The following is a 21,411-nucleotide window of genomic DNA, read 5'->3' as shown; positions in this document are numbered from 1 at the left end:
CCCATCTGACAGCTGAAGAACTATCGAATGTTCGGACATTCTGCATTGGGGCTGGAGCGATGGAGATATTGGGAGACCCAATAAACCTGTTGGACTTTAACCTGGTGTTGTTAAAACTCTTACTGTGTTTACCCCAGTCCAACGCCGGCGTCTCCACATAGTGGGCGGGTCAGGAAGGCTCCACAGCGACCGCCAAAGGAGCCGGGTAAGGTTGTGCGGCTGCGTAGTGACTGCTAAGGGCGTCGGGCCAAGCTATGCGGCTGCGCAATGACGGCCGAGGGCATCGGGGGCGGCTGCGCAGTAACGGCCGAGGCCGTCGGGCTGGGCTGTGCGGCTGCGCAGTGACGGCCGAGGGCGTCGGGCTGGGCTGTGCGGCTGCGCAGTGACGGCCGAGGGCGTCGGGCTAGGCTGTGCGGCTGCGCAGTGACGGCCGAGGGCGCCGGGCTGGGCTGTGCGGCTGCGCAGTGACGGATGAGGGTCGGTGATGAGGGGCGCGCTGAGACGGTACGTTAAAGGCATCTCTGTGAACAACGGCCAGGAAAGCGGTGGAGGGGCTGACATTTCTTTTTCTGCTTTAGCTTCCTTCCCGGGGCATGCTAATATCCAGAGGCGGAAACTACATCAAAAAAACAGTGATACCCGGCCAGGCCGTCCACTCCTGCCGAGTGATCTCAGGGTTAGCGGGCTCTGTTGTTGGTAGGTACCTAGAGAAAGCTTCTGAGGGAAGATCATTGATTGACCTGAAACATTTGGATGGAGTTTGAGGGGTTTTTGACGGTGAACTCTCACGTTCGTCATTATTACTTAAAGGCAAAATACTTCCGAAGCTAAAATCTGAAACAAAAACAGAAAACGCTGGAAGATCTCAGCAGGTCTGACAGCATCTGTGGAGAGAGAATAGAGCCTAGACGACCCTTTGTCAGAGCTGAAAGCAACTCGGATGCTGTCAGACCTGCTGAGTTTCTCCAGCATTTTCTGTAATAGTTTATTACTTCTCTGTATCTGCCTGTACCTTAATGATTTAATGCAAATTAAAATGTAAATCCTTCATTGATGATATGTGATCTCTGTCACAGGCAACAGTGTAAATTTTTAGTGAAAAGCTGCCCCTTTCAAATCTAGTAAGAAGTTTAACAACACCAGGTTAAACTTCTTACTGTTAAACTTCTTACTGTGTTTACCCCAGTCCAACGCCGGCATCTCCACATCATGCCTTTCAAATCTCCCATTGCTGTTGGAAAACCCATAAAAATTTGAGCCTCAAGTGCAACCTATCTAGCCCTGGAAAATAGTTTTATACCTATGGAACGTTGTTAAATAGCTTCATTATGATTACTGGTTTTTTAAAAAGCTATACTTTTGGAATTTTTTTCATGATATTGCAGCTTATAATTTAATGCAATGTGTGTATGTCCCAATTTTTATTCTGCTGTATTTTTAAAAAAAAGATAAATGCCATTTTCTGGCTGGCAAGTGAGAATTATTTTAATGTCGTGTTGCCCATGGGATTAAGGAAATGGCAGACATACTGGATAATTATTTTCTGTCCATATTTACTGACAGAAGAAAGGGTTGGCATACTAGATATCTCAGGGAAATTAATATTGAATTGGACAGGGAGTTGCCAAAATACCAATAATGGAGACATTAAAAGGCACTAATGAGTGATAAATACTCAGGACCAAAAATGTTTCCCTCACAGGGGTTTTTATAGAAGGAACAAAAACAGAAAATGCTGGAGAAACTCAGGTCTGGCAGCATCTGTGGAGAGAAATTAGAGTTAATGTTTTGACTCAATGGACTCTTTAGAGCTAAGGAGAGGTAAAAACGTGATGGATTTTATATTGCAAAAGAGAGGATGTAGCAGCTTGAACTCCTTTATAAAAGGAGGTGTGAACACTGCAGATGCCCAAAGTATAATCATCCAAAGTTCTCTCAATTTGAGAACCATTTCTTTTGATTGGAAAGTTGTGCATGTCACTCTGCTATTTAAGAAATGGCAATGCCTCATTTGGTCATGCCTTATTCGTCAGATTGAATTTTTTTCATAGATTATCATAGAGTCCTATGGTGCAGAACGAATCAAATCTGCACCGACCACAATCCCACCCAGGCCCTATCCCTTTAACTTCATGCACTTACCCTAGCTAGTCCCCCGACACTAAGGGGCAATTTAGCATGGCCAATCCACCTAACCCGCACATCTTTGGACTATGGGAGGAAACTGGAGCACCTGGAGGAAACCCACGCAGACACTGGGAGAATGTGCAAATTCCACACAGATAGGGACCCAAGCTGGGAATCGAACCCGGGTCCCCTGGTGCTGTGAGGCAGCAGTGCTAACCACTGTGCCACCATGCCGTCCTGTGGAGAGAAAATAGAGTTAACATTTTGATTCAATGGACTCTTTAGAGCTAAAGAGAGGTAAAAAACGTGATGGATTATATACTGTTTTTTGAAGAGATAACCCAGGGAGTGGAGAGGGAAATGTCTGTGGGTGTTATTTATCTGGACTAAAAAGAGGCCAGGAGGGTTTTGATGAACTCCTCTTCAAATGACTGGCTAAAGTTGAAGCTTGCCGAAGTGAAGTCAAACTATTGATCTGCTTAAGAAATTGGCTGGACAGAAAGAGATGGGTATTAGGGATAATGGACAGGAACTTGAATTTGCCTAGCAGTGTCTCACAAGGATCTGGGTTGGGGGTCTCAATTATTCACTGTATAACTTTGGGTTAGAAAATCATACAACCAAATTTGCCTATTATGTGAAATAGTAAAGACTGAAGATTCCAGTAGTCTAGTCAAGTGGGCACACGTATCAGATGATGTTCAGACTGGAGAAGTGTGGAGTAGTGCATTTGGAAAAGATTAGCGAGGGAATGTAATGCACAACAAATGGCAGAATACTGTAGAATGTGCAGAGGAGCAGATGAACATTGGAATGCCTGTCCACAGATCCCTGAAGGTGCCTGGAAAGTAAAATTAGGTGGTCAAGAAGGCATCTGGGATACTTTTATTATGATGTGGAGATGCCGGCGTTGGACTGGGGTAAGCACAGTAAGAAGTCTCACAACACCAGGTTAAAGTCCAACAGGTTCATTTGGTAGCAAATACCATAAGCTTTCGGAGCACTGCTCCTTCGTCAGATGGAGTGGATATCTGCTCTCAAACAGTGCACAGACACAGAAATCAAGTTACAGAATACTAATTAGAATGCAAATCTCTACAGCCAGCCAGGTCTTAAAGGTACAGACAATGTGGGTGGAGGGAGCATTCAACACAGGTTAAAGAGATGTGTATTGTCTCCAGACAGAACAGCTAGTGAGATTCTGCAAGATCAGGGGGAAAGCTGTGGGGGTTACTGATAATGTGACATAAATCGAACATCCCGGTTTAGGCCGTCCTCATGTGTGCGGAACTTGGCTATCAGTTTCTGCTCAGCGACTCTGAGCTGTCGTGTGTCGTGAAGGCCGCCTTGGAGAACGCTTACCTGAAGATCCAAGGCTGAATGCCCGTGACTGCTGAAGTGCTCCCCCACAGGAAGAGAACAGTCTTGCCTGGTGATTGTCGAGCGGTGTTCATTCATCCGTTGTCGTAGCGTCTGCATGGCTGGCTGTAGAGATTTGCATTCTAATTAGTATTCTGTAACTTGATTTCTGTGTCTGTGCACTGTTTGAGAGCAGATATCCACTCCATCTGATGAAGGAGCAGTGCTCCGAAAGCTTATGGTATTTGCTACCAAATAAACCTGTTGGACTTTAACCTGGTGTTGTGAGACTTCTTACTATACTTTTATTAACCATGGCGTAGAATACAAGAGTCGGGAGGTTATACTGGAACTATATGCAACACTAGTTCAGCCACAACTTGAGTACTATTTGCAGTTCTGGTTACTGCATTACAGGAAAGATGCGATTGCACTTTAGAGGCAGTTTACAAGGCTGTTGCCCTCCCCATGATTTTCTCCAAATTGTTGATGCTAAAATAGAATGCTGAATGCTGAAAAATACCTGTAAGAAAATAATGAACAGTCTGTGTCCATGTGCAGCAAGACCTGGGCAATGTTCAGGTTCAGCCTGATAAGTGACATACGTGCCACATAAACAAGCCCATCTCCAACAAGAGTTAATCTAGCCATTGCCAGTCAATTTAATTAGCATCACCAAATCCCCAATTTCAACATCCTAGGGCTCACCACTGGGGTGATTGATTCACTCCTTTGACACCCTGAAGGTTCTCCACTAACACGGTACATGTCTGATGTGTGATGCAATCCTTTCCATCACCTTGGTGGGTATAACTTCAACAAAACTCAAGAAAGAACCAGGCCACGTCATTGGGTCCCCATCCACCATTTTATATTATCTCTGCCTCCCCTGCCAGAGTGACTGCAGTGTGTACTGCCTGTGGGGTGCGTTGCAGGTTCTTTGTCAGCAGCTTCCAACCTTATGACTATCCCTGAGAAGGACAAGGATAGCAGAATAACATGGAAACCAATTTCTCCTCCAGGCCCTACTCGATGCTGACTTGGATGTCTATCACTATTACTTCATTGACACAAGGTCAAAATCCTGGAACTCCCCAACTCTAACCTAATGTTACTTGCAGTTGTTCAAGAAAGCAACTCACGACCACATTCTCAAGGGCAATTAGGGAGGTGCAATAAATGCTCATCTTGCTAGTGACACTCTTGTCACAAATATTAATTTAACAAAAACAGATTTTTGAATTGACATTGAAAGCTGACTTTAATTCTCATTTATATGTTGTAATCAGACAGAGTTCTTTGTTGGAGAATATGAGGTGACCTTATTCTACTTCAGTGCTTCCCAATTCTATCCCTCACCTCAGTCCACCAACTTCTTTAGTGCGTGTTATATCCTGTCCTTTGAAACTGCAACTGCCCCAAATAACCCTTGAACTTTATATTGGAGTAGGAATTTGTTTTTGTTGATTTTTACATTCATTTTAAGAGCAACACTGTAGCCTTGTCGTGACAGAAGAGTATTCCTTCAAAATCAAACACTGGAGAAAATAGTATTCTTGTTGCATAACATTGAACATGCAAAGTATATTGCTATTAATGCACTTTCAAAAAAAAAACTTCTAAAGTGAAGTTTTCTGACTAATATTTTATCCAGTTATTTGTTGTGGCCTATGCTTCCAAAAAATCCTGTACGATAAGTTCAGGCTAATTTATTCTGGGCTGCCTTTAGCCTGAACTCTTTCCTGATGGCCTGACTTTATTTTTTTTACTGAGGAAATGAAGCTTTGGATTAAGTGACCAGCTGTGAATCAAACGACTTTTTGTATTTTACTTGTTGGCTGTGAAGCTGGTTTGCTGGACCCAGGTACAGGCCAAGCCCTTGGCATGGAAACTTGGAACCACAGTATGATGAAGTATAATTATTGGCTTAATTACCTTGATTGTGCTGCCTTTTTAAAAAAAACCTCCATTCTTAAAATTACAAACCTATGTGCTGAGCAGACTGAGCAGACCTTGCTTGTTTTTAAATTGAGGTCCATAGTGGGGCTGGAATAATTAGTTGTATAACATGGCTTTGAGATCCATAGTGGGCTTGAATGACTAACTATATCATATGGCTTTATGTTAATTTATTTAATTTCTTTAGTGAGATGTCATTAAAATGTGGATTTTGCAAGCAGACAAAAGAGGAAGTATTCTGTGGAGAATTACTCCATTCTCAGGATCGTCAACTGATAGTTCACCGCAAATGTCTGGTAAGTGTGTTTCTGTTGGATCATAACTAAGGAAATTATATCTTTAAGTTTTAATAATTTAGTTTCACAAGTGCATGGAACAAGCCTTTTTTCAGTGAAATTGTTCCCACCTTTGGGCCGGGAAGTGCAGGCATGTGCTCCATTAAAATCTTGACAAGTGGAGGCTGGAGTTTTGAGGCTGAATTCTGGGATAATGTTCAATGGGATACCTGTGGCCAGTAGATATGGGTACGCTCCCACAATCTCTTTTGTAAGTTTTAGGGGCCTTCCACCCATGTGGGACTAAATATCGTTCCAACTAGCATGAAGGTAGTTATGGCCATGTTCTTGTTGCAACCTGCTAGATCATTAATCATCTTGCGGGTCCTCCCTCCCACTATATCATGCTGTTTTCCAAGGGAAGAATATAAAGATACACAACCAGAACTAGAGTTTCTAAAGATGAACAATTCAGAAAATAAATATGTATCAGAAAACATTTTTCACAGCACTGGCTGTTTTTTCAACTTCTCCAAAGTTTTTGCATTTAATATTTGAACATTGTTTTTTGTCTGTTGGTTATTCTGTTTAAAATACTGATGACACCAACTTTGCTTTTTGGTAGCCCTTCCCATTTTCCTTTTCAGTTCGGGTCCACCTCAAAAAATGCAAACTTGGCAACCACAGATTTCATGACACGATATAAAGTTTTGGGCTGGAGAGGTGTTGTTCTGTCCAGCATACCTTATTGTGACACTAGAACTAATGGAAAACTGTTCATTTCCAATTTTGAAAGCTATCTTGATTTTAACAGCCGTCTGCTGTACATTTTTTATTACTCTCAGTGCAGAAGGAGGCCAATCAGCCATTAAGTCTGCACCGACACTCTGTTGAAAATCTTTTGCCTGAATTTCTCATTTCTTTGGCAATTATTAATTTTAAACTTTGTCACCTAGTCCTTCAATCCTATTCCTGGCAAAAACTCTTCTAGATCTAATTTCTCAACATGCTTTTAAATTTAATGAAGACCTGTGTCAATTCTCTTCTCATCATTTTCTTGAGTCCCAGAGTAAAATATTTTTTCTTGTTTCCCAGTTTTAAAATGACACTTTCCTGGACTGTCTTGGAACATGATATTCTTTCTGTAATATAGAGACAAAACTTGAACAGTACCTCCATGAGGACTTGGGATGGCCAGATAAAACTTCAGAATCATGACCTTTACCCATTCCAGCATTTTAGAAACATAGAAAATAGGAGCATCAATAGGTCATTCAGCCCTTCAAGCCTGCTCTGTCCATTCACTATGATCATGGCTGATCCTCTATCACAACACCATAGTCCTGCACTCTTCCCTTGATGACTTTAGAGTCTAGAAATCCTATCTATTTCCTCAAATATATTCAGTGACTTGAATTCCATCTGAGTGCAGAAGTTTCTCCTCCTCCTCCGTTCTAACTGGCCCACCTCAATCCTGAAACTCTGACGCCTTGTTCTTGACCCACCCCCCCCCCCCCCCCCCCCAAACCAGAGGAAACAACATCCATGCGGTACCTTGTCAAAGGCCTTGCTAAAGTCCATGTAGACAACATCAACTACACTGCCCTCATCTACCTTCTTGCTTACCCCTTCAAAAAACTCAATTAAATTTGAGACATGATTTTCCACTCAAAGCCATGCTGATTGTCCCTAATCAGTCCTTGCCTCTCAAAATGCCTGTAGATCTGTCTCTCAAAATACCTTCCAACAATTTACCCACCACAGATGTGAGGCTCACTGGCCTGCAGTTGCCAGGCTTTTCCCTGCAACCCTTTTTAAACAAAGGCACAACATTTGCCACTCTCCAACCTTTAGGCACCTCACCCGTGACTATCGATGATTCAAATATCTCTGCTAGAGGACCTGCAATTTCCTCCCTAGCCTCCCACAACGTCCTGGGATATACTTCATCAGGTCCCGGGGATTCATCTATCTTGATGCGTTTTAAGATTTCCAGCACCTCCTTCTCTGTAATTTGTACACTCCTCAAGACATCACTATTTATTTCCCCAAGTTCCCTAACATCCATGGTTTTCTCAACGGTAAATACTGATGAGAAATATTCATTTAGGATCTCACCCATCTCTTGTGGATCTGCACAAAGATTACCTTGTTGATCCTTAAGAGGCCCTACTCTCTCCCTTGTTACTCTTTTGCCCTTTATGTATTTGTAGAAGCTGTTTGGATTCTCCTTGCATAAAGTTAAATCTCACGGGATCCAGGGTGAGGTATCTAAATGGATACGAAATTGGCTTCTTGACAGAAGCCAGAGGGTGGTTGTAGAGAGTTGTTTTTCAAACTGGAGGCCTGTGACCAGCGGTGTGCCTCAGGGATCAGTGCTGGGCCCACTGTTATTTGTCATTTATATTAATGATTTGGATGAGTATATAGGGGGCATGGTTAGTAAATTTGCAGATGACACCAAGATTGGTGGCATGGTGGACAGTGAGGAAGGTTATGTCCAATTGCAACGGGATCTTGGTCAATTGGGCCAGTGGGTTGATGAATGGCAGATGGACTTTAATTTAGACAAATGCGAGGTGATGCATTTTGGTAGATTGAACCAGGGCAGGACTTACTCAGTTAATGGTAGGCCGTTGGGGAGAGTTACAGAACAAAGAGATCTAGGGGTACACGTTCATAGCTCCTTGAAAGTGGAGTCACAGGTGGACAGAGTGGTGACGAAGGCATTCGGCATGCTTGGTTTCATCGGTCAGAACATTGAATACAGGAGTTGGGACGTCTTGTTGAAGTTGTACAAGACATTGGTAAGGCCACACTTGAAATACTGTGTGCAATTCTGGTCACCCTATTATAGAAAGGATATTATTAAACTAGAAAGAGTGCAGAAAAGATTTACTGGGATGCTACCAGGACTTGATAGATTGAGTTATAAGGAGAGGCTGAATAGACTGGGACTTTTTTCTCTGGAGCGTAGGAGGCTGAGGGGTGACCTTATAGAGGTCTATAAAATAATGAGGGGCATAGACAAGGTAGATAGTCAATATCTTTTCCCAAAGGTAGGGGAGTCTAAAACTAGAGGGCATAGGTTTAAGGTGAGAGGGGAGAGATACAAAAGTGTCCAGAGATGCAATTTTTCACAGAGGATGGTGAGTGTCTGGAACAAGCTACCAGAGGTAGTAGTAGAGGCAGTTTTATCTTTTAAAAAACATTTAGATAATTACATGGGTACGATGGGTACAGAGGGATATGGGCCAAATGCGGGCAATTGGGATTAGCTTCGGGGTTTTAAAAAAAAAGGGTGGCATAGACAAGTTGGGCCGAAGGGCCTGTTTCCATGCTGTAAACCTCTATGACTATAACATCCCTGCATCCAGTGTATCCAGCCCTGTCAGAATTTTATATGTTTCAATGAGAACGCACTTATTCTTCTAAACTACTGTGAAAAATGGCCTAATCAACCCAATCTCTTTTCCTATGACAATCTTGCCATCCCAGAAATCTGTCAGGTGAACCTTCGCTGCATTCCTTCTATAGCAACTCTGCCCTTTTTTAGGTAAAGAGACCAAAACAGCACACACTACTCCAGGTGCGGCCTCACCAAGGCCATTAACAGCTGCAGTAAGACATCCTTGCTGCTGTACTGAAAAGTTATTTTGCAATGGGGCGGCGCGGTAGCACAGTGGTTAGCACTGCTGCTTCACAGCTCCAGGGTCCCGGGTTCAATTCCCGGCTCGGGTCACTGTCTGTGTGGAGTTTGCACATACTCCTCGTGTCTGCGTGGGTTTCCTCCGGGTGCTCCGGTTTCCTCCCACAGTCCAAAGATGTGCGGGTTAGGTTGATTGGCCAGGTTAAAAATTGCCCCTTAGAGTCCTGAGATGCGTAGGTTAGAGGGATTAGCGGGTAAAATATGTGGGGGTAGGGCCTGGGTGGGATTGTGGTTGGTGCAGACTCGATGGGCCGAATGGCCTCCTTCTGCACTGTAGGGATTCTATGATTCTATGATTCAATGAAGGCCAACATACCATTTGCCTTTTTAACTGCTTGCTGCACCTGCATGCTTGCTTTTAGTTACTGGTGTACAAGGACATCCAGGTCCCTTTATACGTAAGCATTTTCCAATCTATCACCATTTACTCTGCTGTTCTGTTTTTTCCACTGCTCCCTTGACTACCTGTGAATACTGAATTGACAGTTTTAATTATGGATCCAGTAATGCTTGTGGGTCTCTTGTTTGCCCTCTTGGCACAAGTACATTAACATTTGACAGTACCATTCAATCTTGGTTCCACCAAATTCCTGATGTTTCCATTCCCCATGTTGAACACTAGCTGCCCATTAATTTTGTCTGCCAAGATTTCTTTGGGTTACAGGACATCGGTTAGCATAATTTGCTACTGATAATTTGGTACCATTGGTAAACTTGGACATGTACTGTCCCTGTAAGTCATTCATGAAAATTAAGAAATGAAGAACAGTTACAACTGTAGCACTTGTGGAATCCACTGTCAACTATGAAATCTCCTTATTCATTGCATCCCTTCACTTTTAAGGCTCCAATTTAACACACAAATGACATCCGATCACATCCACCCCATCACTCAGATGCCAACCTCCACCTCTAACATCACCCATCTCTGCCGCTGCCTTAGTTTATCTGTTGAAACCCTCATCCATGTCTTTGTTACCTCTGGACTTGACTATTCCACCGCACTCCTGGTTAGCCTCGCATCTTTCACCCTCCACAAAGTTGAACTCATCCAAACTTAGCTAGGTGTTCCTGACTTTCACCAGGTCCAGTTCACTTATCATCCTGTTGAGCAATTCTCATCCTTGTTCTCAAATTCCTCTTTGGCCTCTCCCCTCCCTACCTCTGTAACCTCCTCAACCCTGAGAACTCTCTGTGATCACTGTGCCCCTTCAATTCTGACCTCTTGTGCATCTCCAGTTTTGGTTACTTCGTCATTAGTGGCCCTGCTTTCAGCTGCCTGAGCCATAAGTTCAGAAATTCCCTACCTACATCTGTCTGCCTCTTCACTTCTCTGTCCTTCTATAAGATGCTCTTTAAAACCTATCTGTTTGAGCAAACTTTTGATCACCTGTCTAATGTGGTTCAGTGTTCATCTTTGTCAATGTTCTTGTGAAACTTCCCAATGTGTTTCACAACATCAAAGGCACTAAAGCTGTTTTTGAGCCCATTGATTTCCTTACTCTATTGCTTGTAGCATTTTACAAGTGCATTGAACTGATTTCAACTATATTCTGACTATCATTTTAAAGCATTTCACATTACAGTTGGCTCTTTAGATGAGAACAGTTAATTATGGTGCTAAACTATATATCAATTGATTCCTGTGATCCTTTGTGGACTATGAATTGTCGTCATTTAGTTTCCTAGTTTATGTTAATATTTTAGCATTAAGATTTGGTTCTGGGGAATTAAATGTTTAAATGAAAAGTAACGGAATCTTTGGAGGTCAGAAGGTACCAGACCACCCAAGATATTTACATATCAAAGGTCCTTCCGTGTGTACTTACAAGGTCGTGTTTAGAGGGCGAAAGCCATTAAATATGCAGGTGGCCTTCATTTATCTGGGAAACAGTAAGTCTGAGGAGAATTGCTTGACTTGGTTAGAAATTAATTATTCATGTTGGTTAAGATGTGGAGTTAATGTAAATTTGTATTTGAAACTTCCCAGCTTTGCCACATTGCAGTATAGTTAGGTTGCAGGGAATTACCCTTTGTGTAGGACTTATGTGTGTGTTTTGTTTATCTGTATGGACAGCTTGAAGCCAGAATGTCTTTGAAGTTGGAGCTGAAAGCACTCAAGTAGGTGGGTGTAAGCCCTAAGTTTGGCAGGCAGAGGAAATAGAATCATAGAATTCCTACAGTGCGGAAGGAGGCCAGTCGGCCCATCGAGCCTCCACCGACAACGATCCCACCTAGGCCCTATCCCTGTAACCTCATATATTTACCCTGTTAATCCCCCTGACACTTGTGGACAATTTATCATGGCCAATCCATCTAACACGCCAATGAAAATAATTTGCTAACAGCTCTGGAGCAATTGTAGACCAGGAGAGGATAGTTATTAGAAACCATGGGTGTTTCTAATTTTCTGTTTTTAAAAGAAAAATTGCTGTTCAGTAATTGGGCTGAAAAGCCGCAGACTGAGCAAGGGAGCTGTCAATGTTTGCAGTTAGCCCCAAGCAAGTGCAAGACCTTCAAGAACCTGATTAGCAGCCAAAGACTTTGTGGGTAAAGTCTTAATGAAAAGGGGAGGTTCAGTTGAGAATTTTAATCTTATGTTGTGCTTTATTGTACAAGTATAAAGACAGTATTTATTTTGTCATGTTTCTTGTATATTAAAATCATTGGTTTAAACAATGAAATCTTGTACTTTCATCCTTTCGGTAAATAATGGGGGTTTTGAATTTCTCAGTAAGTGTTAAAAGTCTCTACGGGGATTTTAATAAAATAATTACTTGCTGAATATGTCAGTTATATCGTTTGTTGAACTGAAATTCTTTCCATTTTTTTCCAGTTATTTTCTTCAGTACCTAAGGAATCCAAAAGGTTCAAAAATGAAAGACTGTGCGGCAGTTCACTGCCTGCAATTAAAAGGAAATTGCAGAAATTCACTAAAATGGTAATTTTTGTTTTCTTTAGGAGAATATTAAAATGTAGAAGTTTTCATTTTTATCTTGGGTGCAGAGAAATAGTACTTTGGTTTCTGACAGTAATGTGACAGATGTAGCACAGAAGAACTCTTTATGTAAACTTAAATCAATAGTGTTTGCAGCATATTTCTTAAAGTTTTTTAAAAACTTCCAAAGAAGGACGAGATTTAGAAGGAGGTGTTTGAAATTATGAAGGGTTTTGCTAGAGTAAATAAGGAGAAACTGCTTTCACTGGCATTTGGTATTGGATAGGTAACCACAGATTTAAGGTAAAAGGCAAAAGAACTGGAGGAAAATCAGGTTTTTTTTAAAAACAGAGTTCTGATCTGGACTGCACTGCCTGAAAGGATGCTGAAAGCTGATTCAATAATATATTTTCAAGTATATATCCCTCCTCAAATTTTAAGATCAGGGTATATGCCAAAAGAGGTTCCTGCTTACAATATAAGCATTTTTAGAAACTGGAAATAGTCTTTACCCCAGCAAGCCATTTTCCACATAGCAACCACACTTAATAAACTTATCATGTCGTTCAGTTTTCTTTTTTCCTAGAAACAAGTATTGTAGTATTTTCATTATGCAGTGATGCCCCAAACCCATGTTCCTAGTTGGGACACTTCTTTTGATACTTGACTGATATAAATAACCAACAAAGTATTTGCAATAATATGCAAATAGATCTCTTCCACAGAGCACAGTCTCATATCAAAGAACTCTTAGGTGCAACCAAACCACAAATTTGATTTGGTTTATTATTGTCACATGTATTAGTATACAGTGAAAAGTATTGTTTCTTGCGTGCTATACAGACAAAGCATACCGTTCATAGAGAAGGAAAGGCAAGGGTGCAGAACATGGTGTTACAGTCATAGATTGTGGACCAATTGGAAATAACGCTGAAAACGTTTAATAGCTACTAACAGAATCTCAGTGTGTTCCAATTGCCTTTTGAGGAAGGCAGACTTGGTGTCAGTGGCTTCTTGTCTAGGTTTTTTTGAAAAAGCATCCAGTGAACAATAAAGTCTGGAAAGAACTTATACTCTCATTTTGCTTCCATGCCAGTAATAATTTGTTTTTGTTAGCTCTCCAATACCAATAAGGTTGTTAGGATTAATTATTTTTAATACAGCTGGAGCTTGAAATATGCATGGATGGTTGAGTGATAATGCCTGGGAAAGATGTTAATTGCATTTCACCTAAATTTCTCTGGAGAATAACCTTCTTAGGACAGAGTGTCCTAACCAAAAAATTTCTTTACCGGACCAAAAAGGTTTTCTTAAACTAGAGAAAATTGGGGACTTATTCCCCAAGTTTGGCACGGTGGCACAGTGGTTAGCACTGCTGCTTTACAGCTCCAGGGACTTGGGTTCAATTCCAGCCTCAGGTGACTGTCTGTGTGGAGTTTGCACATTCTCCCTGTGTCTATGTGGGTTTCCTCTGGTGCTTCAGTTTCCTCACACAGTCCAGAGATGTGCGCGTTATGTTGATTGGTCATGCTAAATTACCCCTTAGTGTAAGGGGACCAGCATGGTAAATACGTGGAGTTACAGAGATAGGGCCTAGGTGGAATTGTTGTTGGTGCAGGCTCGACAGGCCAAAAGGCCTCCCTCTGCACTGTAGAGATTCTATGATGTTCTTTTGAGCCAAGAATCTTAAAGCTCATAACCCATGCTGAAGCTAAGGTCTTTCAATTGTACATAGAAAGATTCAAACTTATATGGTACCTTTCATGACCATAAGTTCTCCCAAAGTGATTTACAGCCAATGAAATAGCTTTGAGATGGAGTTAATGTTGTGATGTAGAAAATGTAACAGCCAATATCCATGCAACAAGCTCCCAGAAATAGCTGTCTGATAATGGCCAGACAACTTGTTTTTGTGATGTTGCCTAAGGGAGAAATATTGATCAGTACGCCAGCGATAACTCCTTGTTCTTGTTTGAAATACATAGTGACGTGGGAGATTTTACATTTACCTGAGAAGGCAGATGTGTCCTCTGTTTGCATTCTCATTGGAATGGTTTCGACTCCATCGGTACTCCACTTCCTCAGTATTGCACTGGAGTGTCATCCTGAGTTTTTGTGCTCCAGAGCTGGAGTGGGACTTGAATCCATAACCTTTTGACTTGGATGAACCTGCTGCCAACTGAACCACAGCTGACACACAAGAAGGAACTGTAGGCCATTTAATCTGACAAAAGTCACTGGGGAAATGCTGGAATCCATTTAGTAAATGGCAGCAGAGCATTTTGACAATCTTAATATTGGGCAGAGTCATCAATTATGAAAGGAAAAGTACACTTGACTTTTGGACTTTTTTTTTTAAAGATGTAACGAGCAAGATAAAGAGGAATCATTGGTGGTAGCATGTTTGGATTTCAAAGGCATTCAGTATAATTTTACACAAAATGCGACTCTCAGAAGAGTGGGTCAGAGATTTGGGTTTCTAATATTGGTAGCATTTGGGATTGAATGAAGGACAGAAAATAGGGAATAGGACAAACAGTCATTTCTAAGTTAGGAGGATATTGCTGGAGCCGTGTTACAAGGATCAATGTCGGGGCCTCGACTATTTTCAATGTATTTTACTGACTGTGATGCAGGGTCTGGGTGTAATGTGTTCGAGTTTGCTGACAATACAAAGCCAAGTGGCAAAGTAAATTGTGAGCAGGGCATAAAGGTGGTTAACCTGTCTGTGTGGAGTTTGCACATTCTCCTCGTGTCTGCGTGGGTTTCCTCCGGGTGCTCCGGTTTCCTCCCACAGTCCAAAGATGTGCGGGTTAGGTTGATTGGCCAGGTTAAAAATTGCCCCTTAGAGTCCTGGGATGTGTAGGTTAGAGGGATTAGGGGGTAAATATGTGTGGGTAGGGCCTGGGTGGGATTGTGGTCGGTGTAGACTCGATGGGCCGAATGGCCTCCTTCTGCACTGTAGGGTTTCTATGATTTCTATGAACCTGAGAGGTTGGCTGGTATCAGTTGACTTCAGGCTGTTTGTTAACGTTGAGAATGTAGAACAAGTAAACTATCAACATGGCATTCTCTAGGTTTTTAATTCTTTCATGGGATGTGAACATTGACAGCAGGACGAGCATTTGTTGTCCATCCTTAACAGCCCCTGAGACAGCAGTGCTGTGCTGCGGAAGCTAAACCTTCTGTCAGTCCCAGAGTATTCATTAAGGTGTTGAGCTTGGCAGCTTTCCTATAGCTTCTTTACCAGACAGCAGCTGGAGTCATACTGCATATAAAAGGGACCCAATTCCCCACATTATTGATAGAACCCTCAACTTGAACTAGATAATGTTTCCGCTGTTATAGATTCTGAGCAACTCATGGTAGAGCTGTCTACAATTAGACTGCTTCATGACTGTAGCTAGAATTTTCCACCCTGCTAGGTTCAAGATCATTATGGTATATTTGCAGAAATATGTTGGTGAAATTAATTTACCAGAAATGTTTGAATGACGAATTATTTTTAATAAGTAACTAAATACATTGTGAACAAGGACACATTCACTTTTCAAAAAGCGTTTGGCTTTTTGTGTTCCTTTATATATTTAAATGACAACTAAAACCATCTGAATCTAATTTAATCTTCAGTGTGATTGTTGGCCATGTTAGTTGTTGTATACTTTAGCTTTTTGAAGGTGAAAGAGAATATTTTTGTGGACTTTTCTGCCTGTGTTTATGTTTAGAAATGCAGTCATTGTCATCGGACTGGAGCTTCTGTGAAATGTGCTGAAAGGTGCTGCAGGAAGGTCTATCACTACCCCTGTGTAAGGAGTGATAATGGTGTCATCAGTGAAAATGAAATCCACAAAGCTTATAGGTAAAGTGTTTTTTTTTCCAGTAATTGCTCTTAAACTTGGTAAAGCTGTGTCAATGACTCAACTTAAATGTAATTGTCCGTGCATGTTTAAATAAAACATAAAATACTCAGGCAGTATCTGTGGAGAGAGGAAAACAGATTTAACATCAATTAAACCATGCAACACCATAACACTACTACTAAGTGTATGTTGCATCTAAGGCAGCCAGAGTTAACTCCAAGAAAAAAAGATAAAGTGGAGTTTTCACATCATTGAGGTTTATATTGAATTTGATGATCAGCCATGATCAAAATGAATGGTGGGCCAAATGGCCCACTTCTGCTTCTATTTTCTATGTTTCTATGAGAGGCCTGCTCTCGAGGGATAATGGAAGACAGGTGTTAGATGCATCACTAAGTGGGGCAAAGAATTCCTCCCTGGTATTCTCACCTCAATTTCTCTTGACACCTGCTAGTCTTATCATTCGGCAAATCACATCTCCATATTCCTCTAGACTCTTGCTATTCATGTTGTTGTCTGTTATTTTTGTTTTTATCTCGAGTTCATTGTTAACCTCTAAATTCCTAATAACCAAGATCGATATTGGGAACATAGCTCTGTGTTCTACTCTTATAGCAAATGTGGAGAATCAGTGTGGCTCTTGGAAGAGTACTGAGTCTGCAATTTTACTGCAATGAAATGAGAAGACGGTGCAAAATTTTGCACTGAATTGTCTCTAACTCTACTCGGACATTGTAATCATGTGTCCATTGCCAGTACTTCTTGGTATATAAATCATGAAGTGCATTGCCATCCTCCCAGATACCTCGCATGCCTACTTAACCAGCTGTCCAAAGGAGATGGGGTCCTCAGATCCCTTAACTCTGATGTGGCTTGTGTTTGATATTCAACATGTACTTCTTTCCGGTGTGGCTTAGCAAGACAGTTATACTGTGGAACAAGCTTGGATAAAAATAGTGAGATGCTTGCCAACCTAAGAGAATGATGCTGGGCTTGACATGAAACTGTGGAAGTACAATGAGGAGTAGTACCCCTTTTTCCTAGGTTGCCCTTCCTTTGATTTCCTGCCCCTCTTGAAGCCAAAGTCCCAGACCCACAGACATCACTCATAACAAGCATCAGCAAAAAGATCTTGACAATCCACAATAATGAAATGCACAGTCCTCATTGCAAGGAGTCCTCATTGTGTAGAGTCATAGGCTAAGCAAATATGGAAATTATATTGATTTTCAAAAATAACGAGCAACAAAAGAAGATCTGGCCTTATGAATTGAATTGATGGCAAATCTTGTATATCAGCATCACATTCCCTGTGTGTGTGTGTGTACATATAATATATATAGTTGGAAATGCCCCATGTATGTGTCTACGGCTAGATGTACATGCCATGGTATAGTAAAGTATGTGGTGTTTGTTTTACTTCAAAATTTACTTTAATTTCACCCACAGGGTTTGGTGTTGGAGACACAAAACTGAAAGTGAAGGTATTGCATTTTCTGCTCTATCATTTCAAAAGCAACTAATATTTGTTATAATTTGCTCCCATGGTTTGAAAAATGCTAGTTTTCGAGAGTCATAATGAAATATAGAAGCTAAAGTCTGTAAGATGGCTTATCAGGTGATACATTGCCAGAGTTGCAAGATGCCAAGTTTGATCTCTTCCACATTTTGCTGAGTTCTGATCTCAGTCACATTTGCAAGAATATGTAAAACAGGAGCTAGCAGTTTACCTTCAGGGGAAGGAAGTTTGTGACCTTGGAGGGAAGATTGTGCTTAAGTGCAAGAAATTAAAACCATAACATTTCGGGTATCAAGGTCAATATATTTTCTAAATGATTTGTGTAGTAATGTAGTTTTTAAGGCAGCTCCAGTGTAATTGGTACTTTGCTTAACAGGCTCTTTTTTCTGAAAATAACTGCCGATAGCGAAAGTAACTGTTACGATCAGATGAGAGGGGTAAAGAGTTCCCCTCTTTTCCCACTGCTTATTTGACCGTATCAGGTTTTTTTGTAAAAAGACTAGTTGACAACAATTCAATGAATGTTTAACTATTTACAAGCTGTGATCGTAAAAAAACAAATCGGACAGGATTTCTTGAGTTTAACACAGAAAGAGATCAGCTTTATTGTGCTTAAACCCTGTCGAGGTAAAATAATAAATGCACTCTGACTTGTGGAAACCAGGAGATAATAGAGAGGAGTACCAAGGTGCACAGTATTCTGGAAGAGATAGCTCTGGAGTAGGGAATGTTAAGTTAATAAGTGTGAAGGAGAAAGTATTAGGGTCGAAATTAAGGTTACTGTGCACGTATATGAATGCACAGACTATGATAAGTAATATTGGTGAGTTACAAGTGCAGATTGCCATGTGGCCATAGACAGGTTGCTGAAGGAAGTGAGTGAAAATTGCAGAGGCACTGGCAATGGTTTTTCAGTCTTCCTTAGACTTGGTGGTGGTGCCAGAGGACTGAAAATTGCAAGGGTTAGATCCTTGATCAACAAAGTATGTATTGGTAAATCCAGAAACAGGCTATTCAGTTTAACTTCAGTAGTGGAGAAACTTCCAGAAATGATAATCCAGGACAAAATTAATAGTCACATGGCGAAATGCAGGTTAATTAAAGAAAGTCAGCCTGGATTTCTTAACAGGAAAAAACATGTTTAACTAACTTGCTGGAGTTCTTTGAAAAGGTAACAGGATTGATGAGAGCAATGCTGTTGATGGCTTTGGCTTCATGTTGATGGTACATCGGCTTCCAAAGGGCATTTGATAAAGAGCCACTTAATCAACTTCTGAGCAAAGTTTTGGCTCATGGAATAAAGGGACGGTAGCAACGTGGATAAAAAATTGGCTGAGGAAGAGGAACCAGAGAGTAATTGTTAATGGATGTTTTGCATAGTGGAAAAAAGGTTTGTAGTGGAGTTCCCCAGGAGTCAGTGTTGGAGCCCTTGCTTTTCCTGATGTTTATCAATGACCTTGGTGTGTGGGCCACAGTTTGAAAGTTTGCAAATAATACAAACTTTGGAAGCATTGCAAACTGAGAGGGGATAGTGTAGAACTTCAAAAGGCCATAGACAAGTTGTTGAAATGGGCAGCCAGGTGGAAGATGAGGTTCACTGTGGAGAAATGTGAAGTGATTCATTTTGTTGGGAAGAACATGGAGAGATTGTTGCCTGTGAAATCTATACAGACATTTTCGACCAATTTATTACTCAAAAATGTGTTTACCCAGGTGTTCTTAAATTGAGACAAAGGACTGTGGTTCAAACTTAGCTTTTATAAAAACACTTGCAAGTTAAAGAAACAACTCTTCCACCACAAATTAATTTAACTTTTCCCCAAACTAGACTGACTACCTGAAAACATATGCTACCCGTTCTGGTGTAGTTGACTGGGCTGTTGGATTCAATTCGCTGAGTTTCAGTCAACCGATGAACTCAGGGTTTTCTTGGTATAAAAGTGGATGTCACACGCCCACTTCCATTGTCGTGGGTCCAGTAAGCTGGTCGAATCTTCACTAGAGTTTGCTTTAAAATGTCTGTTTTTATCCTCCTCTTCAAACCCTTCAGGAACATTCTCTGGGTTTCAGCCAATGGGGAGACAGGATGAGGGTCACAGCATCCAACGCAGATAGGCCAGGTCATCTTAGGTGCACATATCTCCTTTCCAGAAATGGTTAACAGTAGGGAGTCTGGCTGAAATTTGAAACCTTCAGTCCACCAGGGTCGGGCCGCCAACTCCCCGCAAGTGGGGAGCTACTGTAAACCCCGCTGGAGTGAAATACTCCTGGAGGGAGAGGCTAGCGGGTCCAGAGACATCAGTCTCAGGCCCACAAATGAAATTTAAATTATATGGAAATCGTTCCCTGTATGTCTAATGCAGCTCCGTGCCGATCCCAGCGCAGAGCTGATGGCGCCAGAAATCCGGCACTGGGAGACGCGCTCAGGGCTGGATGCTCAGTGTGAATTGCACGACTAAGCCGGCGCTTCAATCTCCCTGCTGCGGGATGGGAGAATCGCCCACAATGTCTTTTTCAATTGTTCTGGCTGAATACCTCTTGATGGGTTTCGGATCATAATGACTCTTCCATTGTTAAGGTCGAACATCTCTGTTCATTATGCAAGATGGGTCCGGGTTCTCTTTTCAAGTAACAATCACTCGAGCATCAAGCTTTTTGTGAATGTACCCAGCCCCAAAATACTTTACCAGAAATCTAAATAAGAGTTTTGTATAAGTTCTGATGAACAAGTTTATCTGAGTTTCTGACTCTCGCCATATGGTTCATGAGGCTGTTTGATTTGCAGTCTTCAACTCATTGTCAGACGCAAGGATATCTTTCTGCAACATCTTGGTGATGCAGCTATAATCAGAGTGGTGATTGAGCCCAGCTCTGTCTGAATGGGGAAAGGGAGGAAATTGGTGAGCCCCAAGAGTAATGATTGTAGAGGTTTTTGAACAGTTCATGTCATTACAACATTAAAAAGCTTTTAATCTGATGTGTATATGGGGAAGGAAGTGAAATGATAATTGTATCTATTTATATAAAAATACATTCACCCTTATTTCTTTGTTTGGCACACTGTCTGAGTTTCAGAATCTCTTACTGGTAGTACTTTGTGTTAGGAAAACAAAGGTAGTTTTAAAGGATTTTTATTTACGTTGGTGAATATTAGAAATAAGGTATAATTGCAAGTGTGTTTAACTTCATGTTTCTGTGCGTACAAAGGTGAAATTTATAGTTAGATTCATGCTGGGCACAGGTGTGTGCGTGCGTGCGTGTTCCACTTGAGTTTCTATTATGCTTAGAGACGGTTACAGCGTGAAGAATAAATAAAACTAGCAAGGGTTGCTTAGCGACTGGAGGTCCTTGTAAGAAAAGAAAAGCTTTTTAAGTTTTTGCTAAATTTGTTGGCAGTTGGAGACAGGACACCAGGGAGTAAACATCTCTCAACTCTGCCAGAAAAAACTGGACAGGACAAGGGAGTTGCGAAGATGCAAGCTTCCTAACGAACAAGATATAATCCAGATAACCAGGGAATTGGGACAGAAAGAATGTTGAAGAAACCTGAATTAAGAGAAGAGACCAGGGTATTGTTCAGAAGAATTCAAGGAAGAGTAAACAATGTTTTGAGTTAAAGAAACAATCGCAGTGACCAGAGTTAAAGTGGGACAGCAGACCTTGGA

The 21,411-nt window shown here is 41.4% G+C and overlaps 1 protein-coding gene across 1 annotated transcript in view; it reads left to right on the top strand.

Moving 5' to 3' along the window:
- Positions 1–429: 429 nt before the first annotated feature.
- Positions 430–21,411, top strand: part of LOC144506244 (uncharacterized) — a 172,485-nt gene continuing 151,503 nt past the window's right edge. The window contains exons 1-5 of the mRNA XM_078232103.1: positions 430–504; positions 5,633–5,741; positions 12,266–12,370; positions 16,093–16,226; positions 17,677–17,711. Coding sequence (XP_078088229.1) covers positions 485–504; positions 5,633–5,741; positions 12,266–12,370; positions 16,093–16,226; positions 17,677–17,711 — 403 coding nt within the window. The 5' untranslated portion in view covers positions 430–484. The remainder of the gene's footprint in view (positions 505–5,632; positions 5,742–12,265; positions 12,371–16,092; positions 16,227–17,676; positions 17,712–21,411) is intronic.

This window comes from Mustelus asterias, chromosome 17 (genome assembly GCF_964213995.1).
Source record: "Mustelus asterias chromosome 17, sMusAst1.hap1.1, whole genome shotgun sequence".
In the NCBI taxonomy this organism is placed as follows: Eukaryota; Metazoa; Chordata; class Chondrichthyes; order Carcharhiniformes; family Triakidae; genus Mustelus; species Mustelus asterias.
The sequence above is the reverse complement of the archived record's forward strand: the minus strand, read 5'-3'. Positions and strand labels throughout refer to the sequence as shown.